Source organism: Hemitrygon akajei, chromosome 3 (assembly GCF_048418815.1).
Source record: "Hemitrygon akajei chromosome 3, sHemAka1.3, whole genome shotgun sequence".
In the NCBI taxonomy this organism is placed as follows: Eukaryota; Metazoa; Chordata; class Chondrichthyes; order Myliobatiformes; family Dasyatidae; genus Hemitrygon; species Hemitrygon akajei.
In genome coordinates this window covers 88,634,214-88,655,328 of record NC_133126.1, presented here as the reverse complement: position 1 = coordinate 88,655,328, position 21,115 = coordinate 88,634,214, and the positions used below count along the sequence as shown (strand labels likewise).

The 21,115-nt window shown below is 44.0% G+C and overlaps 2 protein-coding genes across 4 annotated transcripts in view; one reads left to right on the top strand and one right to left on the bottom strand.

Moving 5' to 3' along the window:
* The window catches only part of ltk (leukocyte receptor tyrosine kinase), a 187,524-nt gene extending 181,849 nt beyond the window's left edge, over window positions 1-5,675 (top strand). For all 3 annotated transcript variants that reach the window (XM_073040302.1, XM_073040303.1, XM_073040301.1), the window contains one exon: window positions 258-5,675. In XM_073040302.1, coding sequence (XP_072896403.1) covers window positions 258-1,025 — 768 coding nt within the window. In that variant the 3' untranslated portion in view covers window positions 1,026-5,675. The remainder of the gene's footprint in view (window positions 1-257) is intronic.
* Window positions 5,676-8,206: 2,531 nt separating this feature from the next.
* The window catches only part of itpka (inositol-trisphosphate 3-kinase A), an 88,955-nt gene continuing 76,046 nt past the window's right edge, over window positions 8,207-21,115 (bottom strand). The window contains exons 5-7 of the mRNA XM_073040309.1: window positions 18,233-18,334; window positions 17,547-17,618; window positions 8,207-13,795 (exon numbers count right to left, since the gene is read on the bottom strand). Of these exons, the coding sequence (XP_072896410.1) occupies window positions 13,586-13,795; window positions 17,547-17,618; window positions 18,233-18,334 (384 nt within the window). The 3' untranslated portion in view covers window positions 8,207-13,585. The remainder of the gene's footprint in view (window positions 13,796-17,546; window positions 17,619-18,232; window positions 18,335-21,115) is intronic.

Genomic DNA, 21,115 nt, shown 5'->3' with positions numbered 1-21,115 from the left:
TTCCAGTTTTCTGGAACTGAATGCCAACATTGCATTTGCCACCCTTCAATACTGACCCATCCTGCAAGTTAAGGGAGTCAGTGAATGAAGGTCAATGGAAGTAATGGAACAGCCTGTGTGTTACTTTACGTGACTTGGAGATTTGGATTTAATATTTCTTCTGGAAGCTGGGCGTGTATAGGTAGGCATTTTTAAGAAAGGGGGAGAGTGGAGTTTGAAGCAAGTATTGAAAGTTTTTATTTTGTATTGTGATTTAGGATCCGGACATTGTGAACACACTCCTCCCTGTTGAGAATGAGCCTTCCTGCGAAGAAGAAGGAGGTGCAGTGATACGGCCTGACAGCTCCAGCGGTCTGACCCCCCTGAAGGTCGATACAAACCTTGCGCCTCAAATTACCTGTCAGGTGCCCGAGTTCCTGCACTCTGGGGCAAAGCTTCAGTGCCCTCGGGAGCCATTGAAGAGGGGCAACTTTGGTGGCTGCGTGGAGACGGGCTCGCATGGCCGCGATTGGCAGTGCCAAGATCCCGAGGCCAGTACCCAGCCCGATGCTAAGCCTCGGCGAGGGCAGGCGCTACAGAACCACTCCAAAACCCTCTGGAACCCCACTTACGGCTCCTGGATCTCCGAGAGCTGCAGCCAAGCCGCGGCGGCGGAAGCGGGTGGGAAGCCCCCTGCCTCCCCCGAGCACGATGACTCGGGACTGGATTGCAACGGCAGCTCCCCGCCCAGCTCTCGGGAGTCGCCCTCACCTATCGGTCACTATACCCCCCTGGAGATCGGTGGGCTGGCGCTGGCCAAGCTGCACAGTTTCCCATGCGGAAACATAAACTATGCTTACGACAGTCTGGGCTGCGACACTGATGGGGAGCGAATCTCACCGGACGCCGTTGACGAGGATGGTCCCAAGCCGAAGACCCTGCCCCTGAATAAAGAGATGGATTGTATCAGCAACCCGGAGAAGGTGACGAGAGATCGCGACTCGGGCCTCTCGCTGTCTGAGGACCTCAGCATCACCCCCGTGTAGAAGCCAACCCACTTGCATGAATTAGCCAAGTTCGGCCTGAATGTTGAAGTAAAATATACCATTTCCATTGACCACTGCACCCAGATTATCAAGTAGCCGCTTTACGTCAATCTTCAAGATAAGATTGAAAGGCTGTTCGGTCGCTAGTCAGAAAATTATCGCCCTGCATACTGTATTTGTTTTACTGCTGAGAACGTCCTGGACTCTGCGGTCATCGCTTACTGGCGCTTAAGAGACCTTCCCTGCAGATCTCGTCGACGAATATGGAACACGCGACGAATCGCCCTATCAAACCGGTGAAGTAATCTCACACAGCGGAGAGAAACAGTTGAAAACTGATGTTAAAGATGACACTCTCGACAGTCTGGAGTCTGCAGCAATCTCCAAAATATAGGACCAGATGTGGGATCCCGCATCTTCAGGAGTTACTAATACAGACTGGAATTACATTTCCAACGTTCCTCCTAGCACTCTACCTTATCCAATTTAATTCCCAACTACAAACACCAGTTTTGAAGTAGTGTCCTTAAATTAACTGAGATGCATGTCTCTGGAATTCGCATTTAAATGCAGTTAGTGAGCCATTGACTGTCTGTGGTAAGCATTCGTCAAAATATTTTTTGATTAGAAAGCACTTATAAACGCGCGTGAAATGAAGACAGGAAGTACAATATTTTGAGATAGTCGGGTCAGGAACGGAAGCAAGTGTTTTCACTGTCTCTGAAACAAAAGTGTAACCTGCTTATCGTTCTGTTAAATGCTTGCAGGGGTTCCCAATCTGGGGTCCACGGACCCTTGGAACCCTTGCCTTAGAGCTGCATTTTGAAAATTTATTTCTGATTTTTCGGTAGAAGGCCCCTTTATCTTGAAACGGGAAATGAACCTGTGAGAACTATTTGACTCAACATGTGCGGCTTTGTAAATGAGGGCTTCTTTAATCTTCCTTGACCGCACGTCCTCACGAAAGAAGAGCTAATGTGAAAACGTTGGCTTCACATTGCACTGCCGCGTCTCCCACTAGGGGGCAATGTCGAACGGAAGGACACAATGTTATTTTCCAGAGCCCATGGAAAGGGTTTCGACCTGAATTATCGCCCGCCCGCTTCCCTGCGTAGATTCTGCCGGATGCACTGAGTTCCTCCGGCGCTTTGTACATTGTCCAGATTATTAGCACCTGCGGTCAAAGATGTCTCGATTTTATGTTCACTGTTTTGCATACGCCTTGCTGCTTCGCTAAAGAGGGATTGGAGGACATGAGCAACGAATTGGAATGGGTCATTCACCTGGTAACCAACAGAATTAAAGAGATCGTTTGAAGAGCAAATCCTAATCTCTTCTGACCCAGCACACCTTCTAACATGGCAACATTGAAGCTGAACATCGAAACAGGAAGGCTCCGAATAAGGTTTCTTGCAGAACAAAAGAATTGGGATCTTTGCAGCAAATTGTTATCCAAAGTGTTTGAACTGGGTCAGCAAATATTTTTTTGCGGTACTACCTTTGCACATCATTTTCAACAACGGGGTCACTTGAACAAACACTTCATATAGCAACCGTGGCCGGCAATGTTGTCATTTACAAATTCTGTTATCTTTCCCCTGTAATCTTTCATACTGTCTGTGCAATGCGTACTCATCCTTCCACTATCTCTAATTACAACTTAACAACCCCTCTGTCGTTTCCTTAACATCTCGCCTCACCTCCTTCCGTTTGACCTCTTTCCTGCTTCCATTCTCCAATGCCCTATCGCTCATCTTTTCACCTTTCACCGCTCCGTCACCTCTCCTATTCTTCACACCGCCTTCTGTCCTGACGAAGGGTCTCGGCCGAAACGTCGACAGTGCTTCTCCCTGCTGCCTGGCCTGCTGTGTTCCACCAGCATTTTGTGTGTGTTGTTTCTGTCTGCCCTACCTCTTTCCACCCCTGTGCTCTCCTCTCCTTACAAACTCACCGTTCTCTTCCCTGATCCTCATTTTACATTATCCCTCAAGCTATTGCCCTTCTTTGACCCTTTCTTTCCAACCCTTCCCTTTAGTCCCTGTTTAGTGTCAAGGTTCATTAAACATTTCGGTTACTGTCAGGAAACGTTGTGTATACAAATAAACTCTCCTTGGGCTTCCAGCCTGGTACGGGTATCAATTTTAACAGAAACTCCGATGACAAACTCTACCATCTCTGCCAGGGATGGTGATTGCAGAGTTTGTCATCCGACATCAACAGCACCAGGTTCAGAAAATGTGTCCATCCCAAGTAGTTTCTGCAGGAGTTGTTAATGGGGGTCTCTTATGTTAAGTCCTTCCTAAATCAGTTGTTTTGTCTGGAAGTATTTCTTTATGAAGGTTAGCAAGGCGAATTCCATATCAGTGTTACACTGTCCAAGATGATTTCTGACGGTGAGCACTAACAGAGTGTGTTACCACTTTTGGTGACTCATGATGCTGCAGACACTGGAATTCGAAGCGACAAACAGCATGCTGGGGGAGCTCAGCAGGTCAAGCTGGATTCATGGGGTGGTGGTGGGGCCTTTATAGGAATTGTGGATATTTTGGGTGGAAACATTACATCAGACCCTCCAGTAGATTCTGTTGTACCGTTTTTGTTGGTATAGTAATAGTCCTGCTGCCTCACAGATCTGGGGACCCGGGTTTGATCCTGGCCTCGGGCACTGTCTACACACTTTCACTGTGACTGCACGGGTTACGTCCAGTTGCTTTGGTTTCCACCCATGTCCCACGTGCTAGTAACTTAATTGGCCACTATATGTGCCCTCTTGGTATACTGAGCAGCAAAATGTTTGATTAATGAGCATGTGAGACAATGTCTTTTAAGGCCTGATGGCAGCTCTCATGGACTTAATGGGCCAAATAGTTTCCCTTTATTTATCATAAGAAGTAAGTACCAATCTTTTGTGGTAGATTAGGTTCAGAACTGCATTCAGCTAAGCCTGTGAACTGCGGTTGGATAATTTCTGCAGTTTTTTAAAATATATATTACTATAGCTAGTTCACACAGAATTGAGACCAAATGGCCACAATTAGTGCACAGTGCCAATGATTTATCTAAGGTAACACTGGCCACTGACAAGTGAGACTGGGAGATGCCCTCTGCGGCTGATTGAGGCAACAGCATGGGCCCTTTGATCACCACTTCAACCCCCTACCCTGCATGAGTTGACTCTTTCTGAGTCAGTGACAAAGTGTGCGGGTTATCTCTGGAACCCTTGGCCTCTACCAGCAGTGGAGGAAATCTTACCTGCCTGACATTTTTTTTAAAAATCCTTCCTTTTCCCTTTCCAACATTTTTGAAATAATTAAAACAATTTTTTTTAAAGTGCTGATATATTTTCTTTGTTTCGTTATAGTTTTGAATTCAGAACAGTTCCAATGAACTGGTATTCTTAATTTAATGTCATGATTTATGTTGGTACTTTTGGTCTCTAAGGTGGCTTTTATATTAGCTGGTGTGAGGGGATTAACTACTGAAAACAAACAGGAATGTTTTATAGACATCCTGAATGCTAATAAAACTGTATTAGGTAGTTAAAACACTGTTAAGTAATTTTAAATCAATAGTTATTGTTATAGTTTCTACAAATTCTGTCATTGGTAGAGTTTACTAAATGTCTATGCTGTTAAAGTTGTAGTTGGATTAAGTTGCCTTACTGTATTCCTGTAACATTAATCAATGCCAAGAAATTGGAGTATTTCCTTTGGTATGCTAATGTGCTACATATTATGCTGATGCCTACTCCGATGTCTTGAAAATATTTGCAAAACTAGCCAAAAAAAAAACAGTACAACTCCAACAATCCTGCATTTGAAGTTCAGAGATCAAGATGATCTGGCATCTGGCTCATTCATTGGTCCTTGCAAGCTGGAAACATGGCCAGAGCTGGGGACTGATTGGTCAAACCAAATCTCATGTCTTACAGAATGTGATTGGTTTAACTCAAACTTGATATATATTTTTCATGTTACTGTGAATATTCTAAGCAAATTTCTGCTTTTTTCAGGTTGTCGATGATTGTTTTTCAAAAAAAGACCCCACAGTCACTACAATGTTAACACTGGGTGGTTTCTATTGATTTAGGTATCTTTTTCTTGGTAATCTCTATACAGGACACTTCAGAAGTTGCACTGTTTTCATTTACAAGTAGAAGTTCATTAAAGCTTATTTACACCAAACTAACAACTTCCTTGAAAGCTTCTTTGCTGATTGCGCTGCTCACCTTGGGACAGCACAGGACAGATCTACTCAAACTGCCCAGCAGCTGGGATCATGATGTGTATTTCTGTGTTTTCCTCACCATCTCAAAGCCAAGGAAGAGGAAGTGATCGCTAACATTCCTACATCGGATCATAGTTCATGACATAACTCTGGAGTCATGAACAGATAGTGCAGGTGGTAGTGAGGGTAACCATATGATGCATCAAAAGATAACTGGAAATGAAGGAGGACAGACAAGGGCAGATCATAACTTTATCTGTCGGCTGGCGCATACAATGTACTTAATTATCCAGGGTATCTTATTACTTTCCCCTTGTACTACCTCAATGTACTTGTGTTTGAAATGATCTGTATGGATGGCTGCAAAACTAAGATTTTCACTGTATCTCAGTACATGACTATAATAAACCAATTCCAATTCAATTTCCTGTTTAGAGTTAATTGCATAAAATGTTCAGGGGTTTTGATACCTGCTGAATGAAATGGTGTAAATATAGCAAGAAGAATAGATCGATTTTTACAGAAATACATTTGGCAAGAAGGGAGGAAGGCACATGAGAACCTCATCATCCCATATACCTTCCCAGCTCACATGCCCAATCCAATTTTTTCCTTTATTATTGCACAATCAGCAACCTGGCATTTCCTACCTATCAGCAGCCTCACCAAATGAACTGTAGTGGTTCAAGGCCATTCATTTTCAGAGTTAAGCAGGGAAGAGCGGTAAAGGCTGACCTTGCCTGCAATGCTCTAATCCCTAAAACAAGAATCTCCATCATGTTGTATCGAGGGTTTACATTTCTTTTTGGTTTGTGAGAACATCTTCACATTTAGCACCATCACAAAATTAGAGCAGTTGGTCCAAAAAGCATTTGAAGAAGAGTTGGAGGAGGTTCGTACCCAGGCAAAATCAGGTTCTGTCGGGCTCCCAATGGGGCCAGGCTCAACCGCACACTTTGCTCCCCAGTGATCGTAGTGAGCAGTTGTCTCTTAAAAGCACATTCCCCGCACAGGCTGGAAACCAGCGGCACATATTAGTCAGCAGTGGAGGTGGGGAGGAGGGAATGCAATTCAGGCAAGAGTGGGTAAGTTCCACAGTTTACAGAGAAGGATGTGGAAGTTCTGCACGAAATACACCCAGAAGGGAGGTCCTCTGCACAGGGAGAGAGGAACCCACACAAAGGGACCTCAGAGCTTGGTGCTTCATCTTACTGGAGGCAACACTCCTCCCCAAGAACTGGCCAAACGATGTGACGAGCAGGGGCAATGTTAAATGTACTAGGTAAGCTCATGGTGTTCCATTGTGATACCACGTTCCCTTGATTTAATCTACAGTGGGCACTCTCATCACCATGAAGGTTATTTCTGCACACGGCATGTGAATGTTCCTCTTTCTGCTTTGTCTTTGGATGGCAGCAAAAGAGGCTCTCCCTCCCCACAACACCGTCACTCTGAATCAGATAAGGGGAAGGAGTGACAAGGGCAATTGGCACAATGGCACTGTGGTTGGCACTGCCGCCACTTATCCAGTGATATGGAACACAAGCGATTCTGCAGACACTGGAGATCTTCAGCAACATGTACCAAGTTCCGGTGGAACTCAGCCGGCCATCTACAGTTGATGTTTCAGGCCAATACCCTCCATCACGACCGGAAAGCAAGAAGGAGCCAGACTGTGAAGGTGGAGGGGAGGGGAAGGGAAGGGATACAACAGGAGAAGGGGTGAGAGGGAAACCAGAATGGTGAATTGAAAAAGAGAGAAGGGAAGGAGGTTGACGTTACCAGAGGTTAGAGACATCGATCTCCAGACCATCAAGGTGGAGGCTAACCGGCCGGAATGTGCAGTGCTCCTCATCCAACATGCGCACGGCCTCATTGTCACAGTAGAGGAGGCCATGGACTGACATATTGGAATGAGAATGAGAAATCGAATTAATTTCCACCAGGAAATCCTGACGTTTAGGCCAGATGGAATGAAGATGCACAACTGCTCACCACTTCCCTCTAGGGTCATTCCTCCTTCCCTAGTCATTCACTTTGCAATCAACTGAGTTACACTTCATTTGCTGAAGGATATGGTACTTTCATTTTAAGACACCCACAGGAGTTTAAGTGCTGGGGAAGGGGTGGAATAATGGTATTTGAGACTTGTAGATTAGTGGCTATTTATCTGTCATCCATTCTCTGGAATTCCTTCCCTTATGATCTCCACCTTTTCTCTAAAATTTAACTTGAAACCTAACTACCTCAACTAACAATTCCTATCACTCAGCATTGGGCATTACCTGATGTGACTTCTGTGAATTCCCTGCTCAGTACAGACAGAGCATAAATAGGGGCAGGAATAGGCCACTCAGCCCCTCAAACCTACCCCATCTTTCAATATGATCATGGCTGATCTGTCACAGGCCTCATCTCCTCATCTGTACCAATTCCACTTAGCCCTCAATCCCCTGATAATTAAGCAATGTAACTACTTCCTTTTGAAATGTCCCCAGTGATCCAGCCTCCACAACCTTCTGAAGAAATTGCAGGCATTCACTACCCTCAGTAAGATGGTCTGACACACCTATCCATGAAGGTGGTCTATGAAAATTATGTTTGCTGTTTCTCAGCTCCCTGACATACTCCTGTAAGCTCCATGAATGCTTTACCTTTGAGTTCAAAAGAAAGCATTTCACTGATGCAAATAATCTGTTGAAAGTTTCCAGAGTTGACCAATACCTCTGCTAAACAAAATATTAATGCAAAGTATAGAATACTTCAATCAGATGTAAATTGTTAACTGAACCACTGAGATGCGTCACAGCAGTAAATATCAGCAATATTTTGACCCTGAGGCACATGAAGACATCAGGACAGATCACCAGATCTTGATCCAAAGCATGGTTTGCTTATGGAGACGTGTGCTTGTAATTATTAATCAGACCATAATAACATTATTGAGACCACAGTAAATACAATAACAATTTATTTTACAACCCATTTCCTACTACATTGTACAAAATCACCCTATAACAATTATCAGTAGTGTTCAGTTATAAACAGTGGCAATTCCTCTGGAGTCACTGCATTCCCATTTGTTAGAATACTTGCTCCAACGCATAGAGATCAGCTGTTTCTCCACGGAATAATTACAGGATAATTTTCAGCTTTCAGCCAAGTCCAGAATAATTCACAATAGCTCCCTTCCTCACTTCAGAACAAATGATACAGAACACCTTAATATGAACTTGAACAGTCAGAATGCCTCTGATTCTCTCCCTCGGAGATGGAGAGTTTACTTTGCTGTAGTCAATACTTTGGCAACCTAACAAGACAGAAAACTCAGTTGTTAAGTTTTTTGGATTTGCTTCTTAATGATGTGACCTAGAAAGGAAGACCTCTATTGTTATTCTCAATAGGTAAGCGAGGACCTAGATACAGAAGTATCTATGGAGAACCCAACAGTGATCTAAATAATTTTTTTTTAAACTTACTTTTCTGCTCATATACAATGGTAGGAAGAACACAAGGTAACAAAATTACATTACATTTGGAATACAAGTATAAATATAAGAAAACCAATGAAAAAACTTAAATGGAGTATGTAAGAACATACTCCCTTATTTGGTTTTCTGTTTATCATTTATTTTCTTCCTTGTTCTTTCCTCCGTTTTCCTCTACCTTTCATATGGTTTCCTCTTTTCTTTAAAGCAACTCTCTCCCTGCTTCTCTCGCTCTGAAACTTTATCCTTAACACCAGCACCTCATCCTCTATTGCTCTGGACTTCAGCTTAGCTCCTGGAAATTCCACTGAGACAGTTTGTGATTTTAATGCCATTTTTGAACAAGCTGGTATCAGTAGTTAACTATTAAGACCTCAGGTTTTCAGTTAAAAACCCAAATGGTGTATTAATAAAAAGAAAATGTCTTTCACCTTGTACAAAAGAGAAGATCTGACTTGCCAAAGTCACTGATGTCAATTGAAATTGCTATCAATTGAAGGTGCTGGCTTGGAAGACCCAAGATCTGGTGCTCATGGGGCACATTTAATAAGTCACACTTAAATTAGTTTGAACCAGAGTTCACCAGGAAGTTCCCAGAGTCATAATACTTTTCATACATCTGCAGAGATTCTACATCACACCCAGTGTGTTGCCAGGTTACAGACGCAGCCCGTGTGCTGCACGATAGGATGTGGACTCGTGTCTCTCAGTGGTTAGGGGAGGCCTTTATGCAGCCACTTAATCATTATATCAGCACCATAGCACCCCAGCTCTGGAAGCTAAGTGTAACTAATAGGAAGGGAAGGCAATGTTCTGCCATCCACCCTAGAAGGAAGCTACTAGAGATTATGAGAGGTGGCACTCACTCACAGCAACTGGTCCATTTGAATCCTGATTCAGTAGATGAAATGCCAGTGTCCCAACACTGTCGATCAACTTGATACAACTATCTGCATCAAATGTTTGCACTAGTCTTAACTTTAGTCAACTGAGTCAAACTGAGGTAGCTAGGAACAGCTTGCCTTTGCTTTTGGAGTTCACCTTGGACTGGCAACTGATCTTCATTTTCTCAGGTTTGCTGGGTCACCATATCTTGGAACTGGAGTGTCCCATTGTCAGTGAGTAGGGAGAAAGAGTAAATCTTTCAGGAAAGGCCAGTCCTTCAGTAGCTGGAGAGCTCCAGAAGGGAGCCCAATAAATGCTGGACCATCAGCTCCATTGTACGGATAAGCTAATGGAGTGCGCTCAGGAAGGATATATTGGCCTTAGCAGATTCAAACAACAGCTTGCGTCAGATAGCACCTTTAAGAAGTCAAAATGTCCCAAAGTAGTGATATCAAACAAACGTTAACATTGAACCACATGGAGATGTTAAGTAGATACTCAAATAAAATGGAAGACTCGACACTGGTCAGAAGCACTGGAGCAACAGGGGATGATGGTGATTGCAAGTTAGGAAATGGATGGAAGAGCATTTGATGCAATCTCAAATTTACAGCAGATCAACCATGTGACTGATAGAATATCATGTTTAGAAGCAATAAAAATGTGGGCCAGAGCATCAGCATCAGATGAGTTCTAACAGAAATTGGTTAAGTTCCAACTGCTGCCAGGGAATAGATTGGAGTCAGTGGCTAGAAAATGAAATTTCTTACAGGAGCTTGAGGTGATGGCTTTCATCTTCCCAATATTTACTTGGGGAAAATGTCTGCTCTTAACATTGGGACTGCTTCTTATTATGTTATATGTCAATGATGTGGATGATGGAACAGATATCTTCATGGCCAATACAAAGACAAATGGAGGGGCAAGTGGTTTTGAGTAAGTAGAGACACTACAGAAGGATTTAAACAGATTAGAATGGGCAAAGAAGTGGCAGGTAGAATACAGTGTCAGGAAGTGTATGGTCATGCACTTAGGTAGAAGAAATAAAAACATAGACTATTTTCTAAATGGAAAGAAAATTCAAAAATCTGTGGTGCAAAGGGAATTGGGAGTCTTCATGCAGGATTGCCTAAAGGTTAATTTGCAGGTTGAGTCAGTGGTGAGGAAGGCAAATGTGATGTTAGCATTTATTTTGAGAGGACTAGAATATAAAAGCAAGGATTAGGCTTTATAAACCACCGGTGAGGCCTCACTGGGAGTACTGTGAGCAGTTTGGGCCCCAATGTGCTGTCATTGGAGAGGGTTCAAAGGAGGTTCACGAAAATGATTCAGTGACTGAAAGGCTTTATCATATGACGTTTGATAGCTCTGGGCCTCTACTCACTGGAATTCATAAGAATGAGGGGTGACCTCATTGAAACCTATAGAATGTTGAAAAGCCTCAACAGAGTGGATGTGGAGAAGATGTTTCCTATGGTGGGGGAATCTAAGACCAGAGGATACAGCCTCAGAATAAAGGAACATCCTTTTAGAATGGAGGTGAGGAGGAATTTCTTTAGCCAGAGAGTGGTGAGTCTGTGGAATTCATTGCTACAGATGGCTGTGGAGGCCAAGTGATTCGGTAGAGATTGGTAGATTCTTGATTAGACCATCATACCATAAGACATAGGAGCAGAATTAGGCCATTTGGCCCGTCGAGTCTGCTCAGCCATTCAATTATGTCAGGGTATGAAGGGATATGGGGAGAAGGCAGGAGATTGGGGCCGAGAGGGAAAATGGATCGGCCATGATGAAATGCTGGAGCAGACTCGATGGGCCAAAAGACCTAATTCTGCTCCTATGTCTTATTGTCTTACAAAACTACATACACCTGAATAACGGCAGAATTTTAAGGTTTACATTGATAAAGGAGATTACATTAATGAGGTTTCCACTGCTCAGAGTTTAGACATTGGCAAGGTAATATGATGGAAATTTTTTAAAGTGGTACAAAAAGAAGCAGAGAGTTTATCTCCTATGATGGGGGCATCTTAAAGTCTGTCAATTGGGGTTGGGATGTATCAGTATTTTAGTAAGAGGCGTGGAGTATATCAGATTGTTATAAAGAGGTCTTGAGATATACCAGGGTGTTATAGTCAGGTTATGAGACTACAGGGAGGGCCGTAGAATATATCAGTGTTTTATAAATATATGTCTAAGAGTGTTACAGTGTGAGGGTGTAGAATGCATCCGTGTTATGGAGACGGATGTGGGAGGATACATTAAAGTGTTACATAGAGGATGTAGGGTATATCAAAATGTGTGTAGCACATGTAAGAGGGTGGATTATTTCAGTCTCTTACAGTGTGGGAGGTGCATATATTGTCGCTGTGAGGAGTGAGTGATATATAGAGTGTTAGGGTGAGGAGAATGATGATAACGGATAGTTTAAAGAATGGCCAGAGATTTATTCTAGGAGACATGGGTCCTAGATCATGCCAGTAAAGGGATGCGGGTCTCTCAGAGTTTTACACTGCGGGATGCTGAATAATATCAGAGTGTTAACAGCTTGTTACATTTGTGCTTTGAAGTGAGAATGTTTGTTTTATAGACATTTATTGTGTGCAGGTATGCAAACCAATGAATTAGTAATCCATTGTATCTGTTATATACTACAAAACATCTTTCTTATGGGCCAAGAAAGTACTGTGCTGTTCTGTGTTTTAAGTTCTTAATGACATAGCAACAGGAAATGTCTAGTGTACTGTTTCTTTGTTCTGTTTTAATGTGCAGTCATTACAGTGAATATTGGTCAGAATTATTACTTTTAAAATTTGCAGTTTTAGTGTAATATATCTTTGTGTTTGTCAGTGTCTGCACCACATTGGGCTCCACTTAATCAGTGGCTTGTCACAGGTAGCTCCAAGTAAATAGCAAAGCCTTGTCTACACTAACTATTTAAAAAACAACATCAGCTCAAATTGAGTCGAGTTTCTTGTCATGTGCACAAGTACTGTGAAGTACAGGTGCAATGAAATACTTGCTTGTAGCAACCTTACAGAAGGACTGTCTAACTGTGTCTCAGGTCCCACTCTGGGATCTCAGCTCACACTGCAGGTGAATGCCAAGAGTTGCACTGACTTCCTTTCGATCACGTTCTTCAGTCCGTATAAGAGTTTTGTGACACATTTCTGGAGAACAGTGAAATTCTCCCTGGCCTCTTGGCCAATAGTTAAAACTCAACCATCAGTCATTGTTGTTTGCCCAGAGCTTGCTGCGAACATATTGACCAGTTGCTTTCCTGTGAGCACACTTGAAAAGTACTAAGTTTGCTGAAAGGGGCTTAAAAATATCCTGAGGTTGTGAAAGCTGTAATAGAAATGCAAGGAGGCACACAGTGAAAAATTCCTTAGAAAAATATTAATCTATTTCCTACCTCAGATGCCATTTTACACTTGAGGCAAAGGAGGTAACAAGGATATGTTACAGAGCAGGGCCAAGGGGAGTCTGGGAACCAAATGTCCTTGGTTGCTGCTGCTTTTAAACTGGCCACAAGGTGGCAGAAGTGAGTATCTGGAGAGAAGCTTGTCATCAGGAGCTTCATCGATATTCATCTGAACTCATCATTTCTTCAGGGGGAAAAGCCCAAGTTTTTTTTAGTTTTGCCTAAAACAATCACTTGCAACTGTTCTGTTATGATAGTAACCCTATTTCCTACTTGACAAGCTGACCCCTCTCACTGTGTAGAGACTATTTTCCTCTGGGTATTATTGCATTCATGATGTGAGCCCATTTCTCAAGAAAATTTCTGGTCAATGGAGAAACCTTAATTTTGTCTCACCATTTCATTTGTTCTCTTTTTTTTTGCCCACTGTCTTACTAGCAGGAATTGTAGTAATGCACCCACATTCAAAAACCTAGTCAGATAACCTTGCAGGTCCCCAACGGAAAACCCATGACAAAGAAAGTCCTGGCCAGGAATCACCGCTTGTCCTCCAAGATCATGGTTGCAATGCTAATTATGTTGTCGAGCCCCCAGAGGTAGCCATCTTCTCTGTTGCCCTCCTGCCACCTCAGGCGGTGGTTAAGAGTCTGTCCATTCGGTAGCTTTCTGGTTTTGCCAAAGTCAATCAGCCAAATCTTGGCTAGCTCACTCTTGTCATGGATGAACAGCAAAGAGCTCCCAATCACCTGTATCAAGTGGAGAAGGTTGGACATCAATAACATGGCTCAAAGATTCAGAACACTCCCACACCAAGATGTAATTTACCTTCACCAGAGCTACATAGGAACTATTGCATAAACGAGGAGGCATTTGGCTGAGATGTTTAAAATGCTAACAGGTTTGACAGATGTGATAGATGGGAGTATCTAGAATAAATTAGCATAATGCTCTACCTGGAAAGTCTTCTCAGAAGGAAAAGAAGAAGCCAGCAGAAATCTGGAATTCTCTGGGATAACTGGAGCTATAGCAACAAGGAAAGGTAATCGTTGGGTCAGGTTGTCAAGTGTTGCTTGTCAAAGGTGGCAGAACAGATTGTATGTACAGATTCACCAAGAGCTAGTGAACTAGCAGCCAATATCTGAGGGCAAATGAGTTATTTTAGAACCTATCAAAGGAGGAGCTAGATTTTTTCTTATTTATTTATTTATTGAGTGATAGCACAAATTAGACCTTTCTGGCCCCTCGAGCCATGCTGCCCAGCAATATCCAAATTTAATCCTAGCCCAATCATGGGGACAGTTTTACGGTGAACAATTAACATACCAGCTGGTACATTTTTGGACTGTGGGAGGAAACCAGAGCACCCGGAGGGATCCCACGTGGCCATGGGGAGAATGTGCAAAGCTCCTTACGGGCAGTGGCAGGAATTGAACCCGGGTCGCATATACTGTAAAGTGTGATGCTAGCCATTATGCTACTGTGTCACATGTCCATTAGGTTGAGCAACAGACTGTAAATTAACAACAATAACTTGTACTTAAATGGACAGAGGGGTGAATTCCCAAACTGAGAACCTTGGCAATTGAAAGCAGGGGCCTAAGTATTGGAGCAATTAAATCAATTCTCAATGAGCTGGAATAGGAGGACCGCAGTTGCAGCACAGGAGATGACATTACTTTTGTCATCTGTGCGTAGCTCAGCAGTGAAATGTGTTCGATAATGAGGTTCGTTGCAAATGTTTACTTTGCTAAAGCACCTATTTAAGTTCAACTTATTGTTGTTAACATTAAAATATATGGTCCCAAAACAGCACTTGAGAAACTCTGTTTTAAAACACTAGAAACATTTTAAAAAATCATCTCCGGTGAGAGTGATGTTGGTTTAAATAACGTCTCCTAAAGACGTGCAATTTGGTAGGTTAATTCGCTGCTGTAAGTTGCCCATCCTGTATAGCTAAGCAGTAGAATCTTTAGTGAGCTGAAGTGAACGTGGAGCAAATAAAACAGGGTTAGTGCAAGGGTTCCCAATCCTTTTTATGCCATGGTCCCCTACCATTTACCGAGGGGTCTGTGGACCCCAGCTGGAAACCCCTGCATTAATGCAAATGGGATCCTGATTGTTGGCATGGGCACAATGGGCTGAAGGGCCTGAATCTATGAGCCTGCACAGATAAACAGAGGTGAGGCACTGGAGGAATTTGAAAACTATGAGGAGGATTTTAAAACTGAATCACTGTTGACCACAGGCACCAACAACTACTGGGATGTTTAAGGAACTTGGAGTTGCTCTGTAATGATTTGCTGACACGAAGTGCGATTCCCCTGGTGTGAGGCAGAGAATTGAGAGCGGCACCAGGGGTGTGGAGTAGAGAGGGGAAGGACTCCGGATTGAATTTCTTTCAGCACTGGCTTCTGGCTATGGATACAGCCAGTCTGCAGCTCTTCTCTCACATTCCTCCAGGTCCAGGAGAATCTAGTGGTGACTTTGCATGAGTTCACCCGACCCCACCCACCATTATCAGGAGCCAACAGAGCAGCCCCCTCCCCCCACAACACTGTTGTCCCTTCCTTTCCAAAGGAGCAGAAGGAAAGTTAGCAAAGTGTGCGACTCAGAAAGAGAAACCCTGACATTCTCTCTCAAGGACACCCACAAGCTAACAAAATTAATTAGTACTAGTGTCATGACTGAGGTTACCTGACTCTCCAAAGTCAGACTTAAGTTTATTGTCATGTACACATGGGTACAGTAGAAAAATTACTTACAGCGGACTTCAGAGGTCACCTCTCTTCTCTCAGGCCAAGCAGAAACTGGTCCTGTCCTAATGTTTATACCTTGCCTCTCATTCCACTTGCCTTGGCACCTCTCAGCCCACTCTCAGGGGATCCTCGCACCCCTGCAAAATGCACTTCCCTCCAGTGCATTGCAACACCCCCAGGGTCAACTATGCCACTTAACTGCCAATGAAAAGGTTGCTGAAATAATGCAGGGGCACCGCAAGGCACTTCAGACAAGCAAGTGGTGCTAATATTGACACCCAGGCCACCAACAGCCTGTAGAGGGACTCCAAGCTAATCTTCCCTATTACAAACATACCCCCCTAGGGTGGGGTTATCCAGAACTAGAGGACACTGCCTCAAAATTGAGGAGCGACCCTTTAGAAGAGGTAGGAGGAATTTCTTTTAGCCTGAGAGTGATGGATCTGTGGAATGCTCTGCCACAGACCGCAGTGGAGGCCAAGTCTGTGCGTATATTTCGGGTGGAAGTTGAACATTTCCTGATCGGTCAGGGCATCAAAGGATATAGCGTGAAGGCAGGTGTATGGGGTGGAGTGGGATCCGGGTCACCTGTGGTGGAATGGCGGAGCAGATTCGATGGGGTGAATGGCCTATTTCTGCTCCTATGTCTTATGGACTCTGCAGGCTTAAGAGATTTGGTGAAGTAAAAGCAATTATCCCAATAAAGTTGTAAGCGTGGGAAAGCAATAGCGTATGAAATCAGACCAAAGACACTTGCAAATTTCTGCAGTTGTACTGCGAGAGCACTCTGACCTGTTGTATCACAGCCTCTTATACAGTCTCCAATGCACAGAATCAAACAAGTGCAGAGAGTAGTAGTGTCAGCCTTAAGAAAGCAGCACCGGTCTTTAAGGAGCCTCAGCATCTTGTACAGCCCCTTTTCTCATTACTACCATCAGGGTGATGGTATAGGAGCCTGAGGAGGCACACTCAGTGAGTTAGGAACAGCTTCCTTCCCTCCATCATCAGAATTCTGAACAAAGTCTATGAACCCATGAACACTGTGTCTTACTTATTTTTTACACTATTTATTTATTTCTTAGTTTACAGTATTTTTAATGTCTTTGCACTGTGTTGTTGCTGTAGAAAAATTTTCATGTCATCTAAGTCAGCGATCCTCCTAGTGGGCCACACCTTGTCGTGGTTTGGAGGCTTGCGTGCCTCAATGACCCGGAGATCGATGTTGGCTGGAGTCAGGGCTTTATGCTTTGGATCTTGATAAGGTAACCCGTGCCAAACAGGTCAAAGGGTAAAGGCCAGACTGAGAGTGGTCTACCGGTCCTCCAGGTTCAGGGGGTTCAGTTCAGGGCTAACAACCCTGACTGGTCAAACAAAATTGTAATGGAAACAGCAATGAAGAATCTTCCTACATCTGTGTGTGAGACAGTATTCCTGAGTCTCCACTGGGGACAGTAGTGAAGACCAAGAGGAAGCCAGTGACATGATGACCACCGCCGGAAAGGGGAGGCCTTCACTGCTGCCCTAAACACCAGCAGTGTTGACAGGCAGTAAGTAAGGCAGTGGTAATAACCCTGATTGTACTTCTGTGTCTGGAGCACTGGACACCAGTTTCTGATCTGTGATTCCCAATTCATTATAAATAGAAAGAAAATCCAGGGAAAATTCAGCACTCACTTCCAGAGTGCTCCCTGGCCCCCTGCTTATCCCATGATTTTCAGACTAACAACAAGCTGACACCTACCTCATGCACTTTGAAGAAGTCAGAAGACTCCAGGGCTTTCCGGATCTCAAGCAGTCGCATCAGGTAGGCTTGCTACATGTTCAAAGAATTCAGAAAAGCACATGGTCAGTCACACGACATGGATTGAGATAATGTCCCTGGTCTTGCGCTGGTGATGGGTGGGGCGCTCACGTGGACAAGTTGCAATCCCATTCTTTCTTCATTAGCTGACCCCCCACCCCCACCTCTGGGCCAACCCTGCCACTCCGACACATACCGCCCAAACACCCAACCGTCCTGATATTGTGCTTTATACCTTATTTGGTCCTTTCAACTCCCAGTCTTGTTTCTTAACCTGGAGTCATGAAGCAGGAAGACCACCCCTTCAGCAGCCATCGAGTCTGCACCCATTTTCAATAATCCTATTTTACATTCAACCACCCACTTGCACACGAGGGGCAAGTTACAGGGGATCAGTGGACCAACCAGCCGCATGTATTTGGGGTGTGGGGCAACGGCGGAGCACTTGGAAGAAACCCACAGGGTCCTAGTGAGAACGTGCAAACTCCACACATTCAGCACCCGCAATCAGGGTTGAACCCGTGTGTCAGGAACCGTGAGACCACAACTCTACTCGCTGCCCCACCGCGTTAGCCTTTTGTCAAACTACTGGTGTTTTGGGTCCGGTATTGCTAAAAATGTGTTACCATGATGTTCTTGCTTCCGTCGACAAAGTCTTCAAACACCTGAAGAATCTGTTCCTTCGTTTTGGTCTTTTTGAAATTTGTGCTGCCTACATTGTCTGCTTTCTGCAAGGGAGAGTGAGAAGACAGTAACAATTATACCCAGGGCAGAACTCAGGCTCTGAGTCACATAATAAACCACTGAAGATTAGACATTGTAATGTTGTTGCTTTCCAGATGTACTGTCCCAAATACATCCTCCCCGATTAAAATTGCACACCCTAATTATCTGTGTTTCTCAATAACTTCAGCCATTGATGGAGAGGGGCAAGCAAGCTTGCTGCTGTCTAGGTCGCTGCTCATCCCTGCACTGAACTGAGGCTCTGGACTCACTTTCGTGAACGTCAGTTCTGAATGTTATTTGCTTATTTTATTGTCTGCACGATTTGTTTTTCTTCCCCCTGCACATTAGGTGTTTGATGGGTCTTTTTTTTGTTGTAGTAGGTTTTTGGGTTTCTTTGTTCTGTGGTTGCCCGCAAGGAGACGAATCTCAAGGTTGTATAATGTACACGTACTTTGATAATAAATGTACTTTGAACTTTGTTGTGTTCATTATTTTTCTCAGGTAATGCTCCTTAAGCAACAACACACTCCCTGACACGTAACATGTAAAATTTCCCCCTCAGGTACCCTTTGCTGAACACATTTTTGTCTGCCTTGAAACTAATTCCCCAAACCCCCTGAAACACTGTTACCACAGGCTCCTCTGTTGCATATAACAATGTGCTGGAGGAACCCAATGGGTCAGGCCCCATCTGTGGAGGCAGCTGGTCGGTCGAAGCCACATATTGGATCACAGTGCTTCCGCAGATGCTGCCTGACCTACTGTGTTCCCTCAACAGCTTGCTTCTTTTGCTCTGGAGACCAGGTATAGCCTCTAGCGACCCTCAGATGCATTTTCCCTGTACTCCCTCTGAGAATCAGGTGTCCATTTTATTTGCTGGAGATATACAAAAGCTCGGTAAACAGTAACCCCCTTCCCCAATTATCCATCTGCCTGGGCTATCGAATAATTCCTGCCTTACCCAGCAGAGCCTGCACACCACACATCGGCCTCATCAGCCACTTCACAACTGGAGTGGAAGCAAGTCATTCAGGAATGGCCGCAGAGAGTGTCCCTTTTGCACTGCATCTTGCAACTTCTTCAAGCTTCTACTACTTCGTCTTTGCTCCCCTTGAACCCTTTTCAGATGATCACAAGGCCTGCTTCTTCAATCTTGTAGCCAAACCATGCCCCCTGGCACATGTAACAGGGATTTCTTGCCAAGGTCAGGTGGCGAGATTCCCTGGACAACTTTTAAGTAGTTTTGTTTCTCTTACAGCTCATCTTTTTTTAATGTAAACAAATGGTATGAAAAGCTATGTTGAAACTAACTTTATTGTTAGCCAAAAGACCAATTTCGTACACAGTCATGAAAGTTGTCAAAAACTGCAGGAGGATCTTGATCAGCTGAGTGAAAGGGCTGAAGACTGGCAAATGGCTTTCAATCCATGTAGGTGTAAGGTGTTCCATTTTGGTACGCTGAACCTTCGGTAGGATTTATACAGTGAATGGTAGCATCCTGGGGAGGGTTACGGAACAGAGAGTGCATAGTTCCCTGAAAGCAGTGTCACAGGTAGATAGTAGGGTGGTGGAGAAGGCATTTAACATGCTGACCTCAATCAGACAGGGCACTGAGTATAGGAATTGCGACATCATGTTGCAGTTGTACAGGATGGTGAAGTATTATGTTCAGTTTTGGTCTCCCGATTATAGAAAAGATCTCATTAAGCTGGAAAGAGTGCAGAGAAAACTTCCACGTATGATGCAAGGACTCGAGGGCAGTGCATTCCACGCACCCATCATGCTCTGTGTGGAAAACCTACCTCTAACATCCCCCTTGTACCTACTTCCAAGCACTTTAAAACTATGCCCCTTGTGTTAGCCACTTCAGCCCTGGCAAAAAGCCTCTGGTTATCCAAACAATCAATGTCTCTTATCATTTTATACACCTCTATCAGGTCACCTCTCATCCTCTGACCCTCCAAGGAGAAAAGGCCAAGTTCACTCTCCAATCCAGGCAACATCCTCGTAAATCTCCTCTGCACCCTTTCTATAGTATCCACATCCTCGCTCTAGTGAGGTGACCAGAACTGAACACAGAACTCCAAGTGGGGTCTAACTAAGGTCTTGTATAGCTGTAACATTACCTCATGGCTTTTCAACTCAATTCCACAGTTGATGATGGCCAATACATCATATGCCTTCTTAACAACACTGTCAACCTGTGCAGCAGCTTTGGGTGTACTATGGACATGGACCCCAAGATTTTGCTGATCCTCCACACTGTCAAGAGTCTTACCTTTAATATTATATTCTGCCTTCAAGTTTGACCTAGCAAAATGAACCACCTCACACTTATCTGGGCTGAACTCCATCTACCAGTTCTCAGCCCAGTTCTGCACCTGCATTAACATCCCTCTGACAACCCTCCACACTATCCAAAGTACCCGCAAATAGAGACAAGGAGACTGAGAGAGAGAGAAGGCTGCGTGAAATTATGAAAAGATTAGGAGTGAAGGAGAGGGAGAATAAATCAATGATCAAGAAAGGAGCACAAGAAGGGAATGTTTCGAACGCTTTCATATTTTGCTGGTGAAAGTTCTGGTTTATGATTGGAAGCTGATAATTTGGAAGTCCCAGATGAAGTGATTGTCATCAAAGAACGCATCACACAAAAGTGGTGGGGCCTAAGCAGTTGGGAATGGGCCAAGTTACCTCCAGAGAGTGCGATCAGAAGCAGAGCCGTCTATGAAGGTCAGACAAGATTGCTCCTAACCTTTGAACTATGTCACTATAGTCCCCCA